At 41.9% G+C, this 9,354-nt stretch overlaps 1 protein-coding gene across 1 annotated transcript in view; it reads left to right on the plus strand.

The window, feature by feature from the left end:
* The window catches only part of LOC146170776 (uncharacterized), a 90,608-nt gene extending 82,391 nt beyond the window's left edge, over window positions 1-8,217 (plus strand). Inside the window, exons 5-7 of the mRNA XM_084586785.1 lie at window positions 2,222-2,332; window positions 6,982-7,065; window positions 7,939-8,217. Coding sequence (XP_084442911.1) covers window positions 2,222-2,332; window positions 6,982-7,065; window positions 7,939-8,117 — 374 coding nt within the window. The 3' untranslated portion in view covers window positions 8,118-8,217. The remainder of the gene's footprint in view (window positions 1-2,221; window positions 2,333-6,981; window positions 7,066-7,938) is intronic.
* Window positions 8,218-9,354: the final 1,137 nt, after the last annotated feature.

Genomic DNA, 9,354 nt, shown 5'->3' on the forward strand with positions numbered 1-9,354 from the left:
TTGCACCATTATGGCGCTTTTCCTAAGATAGCAGCAATGCTAAATTTCAGCGCTGTGCGCAACATACCTTTGAGATCGTCAATATCCAGAACCTTGTTCTGCTTAAAATGTCCTGAAGGTATAGACGTAGTTCAAATCTAGACACTCACTTGGCTACGACAACATAAGTTTTAGGGCAATTATGGTTGCTTCAAGAGCTATAGGTAGCCCATTAGCGGATATACTGGTATGTAACCGCATTCTAGTATCTGCTGTTTTCCCAAAAAACAAGGAAAAAGCACGAGATACCTATATGCACATAGTCGTAACAATAAACAACTGCAATAATTACTGCCCAATATCACTTATTCCGATTTTCTCTAAGGTAGATGGAGAGGTTATTTTCAACAGACGGTGAAATATAATTAGAAACATAATATGGCGATAACATCCAGTACGGTTCTAAGAAAACACAAAATCTCTAACGACGACGCATATTTCTCGATGAGAGATGCGATCTCCGTGGGCTAAGAAGAGCGAAAATTAGGCGTAGCCATTTCTCCAGATCAGAAAGGATTTCAATTATATTAAGCATGAAATCCTGCTGAAAACAGTGAAAATATACTGAATTAGAGGCATGTACCTGCAACTTAGGACATACCTGCACAAATGCCTTCACTCTAGAAAAGTTAATGGTACATTACACTCTTCAGGAATGACTAAAGGCAGAGTATGGCAAGGTTCTATACTGGTCCTGCTCCTTTGTGCTACATATTCGTGATTATGTTAAAGTTCGCCTTACACAAGAGGCTATGCATAAAGTGGACGATGCTAATGTATCTATATCTGCCGAAAATAGTGAACGCCGTAAAAGAAATTGTATTACTTTGCTTGTCGAAATATGTGATTGGGTAAACGCAACTCAAATACTGCTAAATGTATTTAAAAAAATGGTAGTTTCATATCCACTGGGAAGTAATCAAATTCAGCATAGATTCAGCTGCAAACATTTTAGGCACTTTCTAGTAATTAAAATAGTCGCAAAAGATTCCTGGGTGTTATTTTCTATGAGCATTTATGCTAGAAAGCAGAAGTAGCGAACATTTAATTTTCTAGGGCCCAAGGCATGATTAACAAATATAGCAATCTTGGTATGAAACACAGCTATACTCTTCACTAATACAATCTCGACGGCAGTATTGTTTGCTGTCCTGTGTAACGAGTCAAAACAAACCCTTACCTTAATGTTCACAGAAGAGGAAAGGCGATTCGCGCCATATATTGCTTAAGAGCCCAAGCTCACACATTACCTTATTTTGTCAAATCAAAAATACTTTGTTAGGAAGGCTTAATTTGACTTAAACCTGCCGTAATTTGTAAAAACAGATCAAATGAACCGAATTGTTTCAATACATTATATTTAAGCATGATTCATACTTCTTCGAATATATATATATATATATATATATATATATATATATAGTTTTTTTTTACGTTGGTCATCTTATTAGGACTAATTACGGTATACCAATGACCTCTTATGCTTCTTCAGTCTCCAATTGATCAACATCTGATCTCGCAAATTATGAAGTTGCTCACTCATTTCAGATCGCTATTAGCCTACCCGCTTTCAACTGTTTGTAATAAATGCTATTTCATTAATCCCAACTTGCTGGATGAATTATATATCGGAAGCAGGTGATGCGTCCTTAACATGCTTCCATATAAGCATTGGCATGGTGCTTTGTACTGATGCCTGTTTCTTATAACACTGCCTGAGTATTGCTCCTCATAACGTCTACTTGTACTGGTCTTGTCTTCCTATCGTCCCAAGGCCCGTCAGGCAGAATTATTTCTACCTCCAAGCTCCAGAGGTTTTGATAATCTGAAGAATTACGATTGCGAATTAAATACAATGGTACAAAGTAGATATACGCCAATGAGGATATCCAAAAGAAGTTGCAGGCGCGCCTCATTAAGCGGCGTGCCCTCAACTCAGGAGCATAATCTCACGGCAAACTGTTTGTGATCTTTTTCTGTCTCAGCGCATTTGATGTACATCGTCATTTTTGCGCCAAAATTGTTTTCCTTCTTCCCTTTTCCCAATTAGCGTGTACCAGTCAACATATTTATTAAGAAGATTTATTTTCGCGCACTGAAGATAGCGCTTAAGAGCACTTCGCTTGCTCTGATGCTATGCTTTATTTCACATTTTATTACGCATGACAAATCTTTTGCGCAGAAAACGCTGTATTTCCTGCGATGCTGAATGGTAATGACAGGAAGAAACCAATAAGAAGCAAGACAAAGGAACAGAATGAATTTGCAGGACAAAGCTATTCGGGCGCCAAAGGTGTGTATGCAGAAAGTAACATTTTTCCTCCATTGAACGAAAAAGTTTACTAGTACGGGTACAATTTATTATACTAGCAAATGTACTAGAACTACCATACATAGCAACATGGAATCTATGACGCAAGGTAAACTGGATGTCGCCAACGATAAATGAACAGATTGAACATTGATATCTTGGGTATCAGCGAGCTCAAGTAGGCCGGAATGGGATAATTTAACTCCGGCGACCATTGTCTTTTATTGTGGGCACGAATACAAGAGAAGGAATGGGGTCACTCTCATAGTAAACAGAAGAATGGGCGAAGCAGTGCTAGGGTACAACCCCATAAACGACCGAATGATTTCACTTAGGATCCAATGTCAGCCTTTCAACAAAACAGTTATCCAAGTCTATGCACCGACCACTGCTGCTGAAGAAGCTGACGTTGAGAGATTTTATGCGGACCTCAATGCCTTTTAGACCGCACCCCATCATCAGACGTCGTTTTTCTCAGAGGAGACCGGAATGCGTTTTTCTCAGAGGAGACTGGAAGAAATATCCGGAATTACAGGCAAGTTCGGTCTTGGTGAGCCAAATGAAGCTGGGAAGAGGCAAGTAGAGTTTTGTCAAGAAAACAACCTGACCATAGCGAATACTCATTTTTAACAGCACAAGAGGCGCCTGTACACATGGACTTCACCGGACGGTCTGTACAGGAATCAGATCGATCATATTCTTTGCCGGCAGAGATGGAGAAGCGCTATACAAGCAGTAAAAACAAGGCCTGGGGCCGATTGTGGCGCCGATCATCAGCTTCTTGTTGGCAAAATTAAGCTTCGATTGAGGAAAATACAGAAAAATAGAATGCCTTTCAGGTATGATCTGGATAAAATTCCATTAGAATATGCTGTGGAAGTGAGGAATAGATTTCAAGAATCAGATCTAGAAGACAAAGAGCCCGAAGAGATGTGGACTGATGTTCGGGATATAATACAAGAAGTTGCTACTAAGGTAGTTCCAAAGCAAAAGAAATGCAAGAAAGCAAACTGGTTATCTGAAGAGGCTTTGCAAATAGCTGAGGAAAGGAGGATGGCAAAAGTTATGAGGGAAAGAGAAAGATACAAGGTTCTCAATGCGGATTTTCAGAAAATAGCAAGGAGAGATAAGAATGCCTTCCTGAACATACAGTGCCAAGCATTTGAGGACAGCCGCCAATTAAGGAACACTGGAGCTCTGTATAAGACAATCAAAGATATCAAAGGAAGCTTCTGTGCTAAGCTGGGCGTGATAAAGGACAAACGAGGCAAGGACCTCACTGAAGCCTCAGAGATAAAGAAGAGGTGGCAGGAATACACAGAAGAACTATACAAGAAGGACCCGAATGTGCAAACCCAACATAAGACGGTTGTGATTACTGATCTCGAACCGGGCATCCTGAAGAGTGAAGTTGAATGGGCCTTAGCTAGCCTTGCTAAGAACAAAGCTAGCGGAATTGATAGCATTCCAGCTGAGCTGCTTCAAAACCTCAACCATGACGCTGTTAATATTCTGCATACGTTGTCAGAAGATTTGGACAATCCTGCAGTGGCCACAGGATTGGAGGAGGTCAATTTACATCCCCATTCCAAAGAAAGGCAGTAAAAAAGATTGTTCCAACTACCACACGATCTCGCTTATTTCGTATGCTAGCAAGGTGATGTTGAAAATCGTCCAATGTAGGCTGCAGCAGTAAATGGTTCGGAAGCTTCCGGACGTGCAAGCTGGGTTTCGCAAGTCCAGAGGAACTAGAGGCCAAATTGCCAACCTTCGCTGGATCATGGAAAAAGAAAGAGAGTTCTAAAAACCCATCTACTTCTGCCTTATTGATTATGCGAAAGCGTTTGACTGCGTAGATCACAGCAGATTGTGACAAGCTTTCCAAGAAATGGGAGTTCCAATTCACCTCATCTGTCTCCCCAGGAACCTGTATGAAGGGCAAGAGGCCACAGTTAGAACTGGGCATGGTTTTACTGATTGATTTCCTATTGTGAAAGGAGTGAGGCATGGCTGCCTACTGTCGCCCTGCCTATTTAACCTATATGCTGAGTGCATCATGAGGAAGGCCGGTCTGGACGAGTCTTCAGCTGGAGCCAAGATTGCTGGAAAACGTATCAACAACCTTAGATATGCGGATGATACCACTTTAATGGCAGAAAGTGAAGTGGAACTCAAGAGACTTCTGATGCGTGTACACGAAGAGAGTGAGAAGTTTGGGCTTAAACTGAACATTAAAAATACAATGATCATGGCGTCTTGCCCTATCAAGTCCTGGAGCATCAAGGGACAAGAAGTGGAAGCTGTGACAGATTTTCACTTCTTGGGCCCCAAGATTACCTCGGAAGGAGACTGCAGCCATGAAATTAGGAGACGCCTCCTTCTGGGAAAGAGAGAAATGTTTAGCCTTGGCTGCCCAGTAAAGGGCAGAGACATTAGTCTGCCAACCAAGATCCGTATAACTCGTGGTATGGTCTTTCCAGTTGTGATGTATGGATGCGAGAGTTGGACTTTAAAAAAGGCTTACCGCCGAAGAATTGACAAGTTCGAATTGTGGTGCTGGCGAAGACTCTTGAAAGTTCCTTGGACTGCCAAAAGATGAAATCAGTCGATATTGTCGACCATAAACCCTGACGGTTCATTGGAGGTTTAAATTCTAAAGTTAAAGCTCAGCTACTTTGGTCATCTGATGAGAAGAGAGGAGTCGCTGGAGAAAGATTTGATGTTGGGAAAGGTTGAGGTCGCCGGAGAAGGGGTAGGCAGCGAACGCGATGGTTAGATGGCATCTTCGAGGCACAGCAGATGAAGTTATGTGATGTTAGGAAGATAGTTAGAGACGGAAAGCGTGGCGTGACATGGGCCATAGGGCCACGAAGAGTCGGACACGACTGAATTGAACTCTCATTGGATTGTTGGAAGAAATATGGTGTTCCCGGGTTGCCTTTAGAAGGTCCTTCCGCTTTTCCTTTGGAGCAATTAACATGGAAGTAACGAATGAAAAATTGGAATTATGTTTTCGTCTCGCAAAAAAATAAAACCAAATGCTTGAGAAATATAATTTAAATATTTTACACCAAGGATCCACAAGTATCGGGTAATGCAATAAAGTACAAATACCAGAAGCTTACAATTCCTGTTGCTCAGAGAGCAGCGAACTGTTTTAATTCAGGAAAAAAAATTACTTCAAGAGTATTTACCTTTATTGTTATTTTTAAAGCACAGTTAAAATAAATGATAAACGAATCTTCTGTTCCAATAATCTTGAAGTTTCGTAACAGACACTTTTCAGTGCGCGCAGCATTCTCAACCCCGTGATCCGCTGTTATGAGCAGTTACGGTCCTAAATATCCGCATCGACATTAAAGGCTGCAGTCTGCTTTTATAAATTACTCCTAATGTGAAATAATTTCTGTCTCTCATGCCGCAACAACGTATTGGGCTAGTCAGAAAGCTCGTTGTAAATCAAAATCTTTCAAATTATCTTTAACTGTTTGTAAATGTACACTTGGATAATTAGGACGGGCTCATAGAAATGGAATAATAAACGAACTTTTGCAACAGACCTCTTGCGCAGCGAAATACAAAGTAATGCTTTGCATTGTTGCCATTTCTCCCCGCTCTCAGTTACAAAGCTGAAGCCAAGCACTGTGCGTGAAAGGTGCCCCTCTTTTTTCATGTCTTATTTTAAAACAATAAGTCATACTTCTTTACTCTATTTGTGGACAACAATTTCTAGATTTACTTAGAGTACAAATGAGCCAGTTGCAAAATCTTTGTGTCTAAATAACAGCTTGTGGGGCGAGTTGCTGCATGAAACAGAGAACAGCGGCGCAATGAGGTGAACACGTAACAGAGCAACAGAACGGTGTTGGGTTTCTTGGTGTTGTCCTTGTTTCTCCGTTGTTCTGTGTCTCCAAAATGCTTGAAAATGACCTTTTCCTCACTACAGGCGACTTTATTGGATCATCTTTATATTAGGCACTATTAATTTTAAAACCTACCGTGAATCGGTCACCACGGCTAGTGCTCATTTTCGACGTCACAAATTTTACCTTTTTCCTTCGGAAGCCAATGTTTCACTGGGCTGCTATAAATACCTTCCAATGGTGTGCAAATAGTGTCTGCCCTGGTTTCTAATTTGGCAACGCAAATACACACTAAACGCAAGAGATTCATCTCCCAAAGATCGAAAAATCACTCCACATTTCTGGGTCTACTTTCAGATTATTCTCAACCTTATCTGCGAAAACCGTGAGTTCTAATTGTGCGACAATGCGAAAACTGGATTATACTGCCTGAGACTACCACAAATGACTGAAAAGTGCCGAGCTAGTTGAGAGTCAGTATAGCCTGTATGCTTTCAATCTCCTTGCTGTAGTGTTTACAAGGATAAACTTTGTTGTTTAAGTAGCAGCTTGTGTATGTTGGGGCAGCTAGCATACCTTTAATACTACCAATGAATTTATTATACGCTCAATACACTTAAAGATTTCAAGCCTGAAATTGAGTTTTGGACAGCGAAACAAAAAGGATTTCACTCCTTGTACACGCATGTAGTTTTCTGCGGATTTGCTTGCACCTAATACAATAGAGTGTATTTCCTTTCACCCTTCCCCCCCCCCCCCCTGATACAGGACAGCTGTACTTGCCCGGCGTCAACATTCTGAATGTGATCTACGCTAATGAGCATTGCATCCTTCTGGGAAAACATGCGCATGGTAAAGTCTCAACTTCCTTGAGTGTTGGCTACCTTTTTTGGCGAAGCACATTAAAGACGTTTGCACCCGACTTACGTTCGGATCGGCTTCCCGCATGGCTCTCCTTGCCTAAAGTAAAATACTTGGAAAAAAGCCTAAGACAAAAAATAGCGCTGGAATGATGTCCCCAATATATGTTTTTTCTTGCACGACTATAGGTATACTAACATTATTGGGTCTTTCATTAATTTTAGCTGTGTACATGAAGGTGCCTTTGAAATAAGCTGCTACCAATAGTCTAACTTCAAAGTATGGCACTGCCCTGGCTACAGAATCATCCTAAAAATGTAGTGCTCTAGCCTACCTCATTCATAACTAAATATCGCTAGAAGCCTATTCTTGCTAGAAGCAGTGGCAACTATTTATTCGTTGATGTGCACTTCGTTGCCGACCGCTATCTACGCTCACAGCTGTTTACCTGCATTCTTGCACAGCATAGACAACTATCTTTGTTGTAATGTACCCTTGTTTGGAGAAATTGGTAATCGAGAATGCATCATTTAAGGCAGATTTTGTTTTTTGCTATCATTTTATGTGTCTTACTTTAACTATTGCATGGGTTTTGCAGTACGCATTTTCCTTCAAGACTGCAATTCAAGGCTACAGGACTGATGAGATTATAATCCGGTATAGACCAAAATTGCTAAGACTCTAAAATGTCATGTTGACTTGCATTCTTTGCGAGGTGACCGCATACATCAGAATGTAAATGCAGTCGCCGACTTAGCTTTATCACATAGCATATATACCTAAGAGCTCGACCAGATGTTGCGATGCATTGTGCCGAATAATTTATTGCCGTTTTTATGTGTCACCTTTCCTTGGCCTTTCTAGGGACCGGGGATTGCACACTTTGGTTGAAATTATCTAGCATCAAGAACCCTCCTCCTGCCTGCCTCGCTACAATGCTTCTACTGTGCGGTTCAGTGGTTTATAACGCTTTTACTAGTGAATGGGAACTATGCAGGGACCTTGGAAAGCAATTAAAGGTACCCTTTCCTATACCAGTATAGAGATTTCATTAAAACAAGAATCCCTTTTTTGCAAGGTTTATCCAAACTGGAGGTGACTTCGTACTTTTGGCATGCTAGGTTTTCCGCCCTTGGTTTAAAATATTTTGGACTTCAATAAACTAAAGAACTTCTTTTATAAACTGTGTTTGCTGTTCTTGTACTTTGTCGGATTTCAAGCTGATTTCGTGCATGTAAATTGCTCACTTCTCACACATTACTGCACGCTCAGCGCAGGTGACCATGTAAAGAACTTTGACGCAATTCAAACTACAGAACACTGACGGCAGGGACAATATTGAGCGTTGCTTTGTACCCACAATTATCCATTGACTTACCGAAGAATGCACCAAAATGCAAAGGCATGAAACACGCCAGACATCTAGGCAATACCTAATCCTTTCTGGATCACGTAAGCAACGTTCTTAAGGTAATTTGAAAGTAGCTGCACATAACGTCTACAAAAAAACCGAACTGGAACGACGGTTCAAGCACTCCGCGCTGTCGCCCGTTTGAAGGAGCCGCGCGCTTGTTTGCAACGATGTTTGTTTCAGCCCCCCCGTGGGCCATAGCCGTGGCCATGTGGTAGAGCATCCGCCTCGCATTCGGGAGGTACCGGGCTCGATCCCTGGTGCCGCCGCTTACCCACCGGTTTTTAAATGGGTACAAGCTTTCCTCCGGCCTGGTGCTCGGCTCTTCTGGGGTGAAATGCTTGGGAAAAGGGCCACATAATGGGCTGTTGCCGCGCAAGGCGGACTTATTGTTGTCCGATGGCGGAACGAATTACTGCCACATCGGCGCTGCCCCATTGCTGAGTCTGCCTCCGCTCTAGACCCGAGACGCGAATGCTGTCTCTCTCCCTGTCCAGAATGTATCAATTGCAATCAGTTCGTCCTGCTTTTTCAACGCTACAGCTATAGAAGGAACACGCAGTCAACGGTAAACGTTTGTTGTGTATGTGATATAATCCGCAAGATTATCCTGCACACTCATTTGATGACCATCGCGCTCTGTTCATGGTCTTATGACCATTTAGTCTAGCTCAGCCGGATGGACTTCTCATGAACCATTGTGAAAACTCGAACAGTCACCTTTTCTGACAATTGAAAACCCATTCACCATAACGGCGAAAACGTTTTTAGGGCCCAAAGAGGGTGCAGCGCCAGTGACCGCTCTTGTTACAGTAATCGCCACGTTGCTTTCCTGCCCCCTTATGACGTGTGTTGTTACCGCGTTAGAC

This window comes from Amblyomma maculatum, unplaced genomic scaffold (assembly GCF_055883805.1).
Source record: "Amblyomma maculatum isolate TAMU_Amacu unplaced genomic scaffold, ASM5588380v1 scaffold_48, whole genome shotgun sequence".
In the NCBI taxonomy this organism is placed as follows: Eukaryota; Metazoa; Arthropoda; class Arachnida; order Ixodida; family Ixodidae; genus Amblyomma; species Amblyomma maculatum.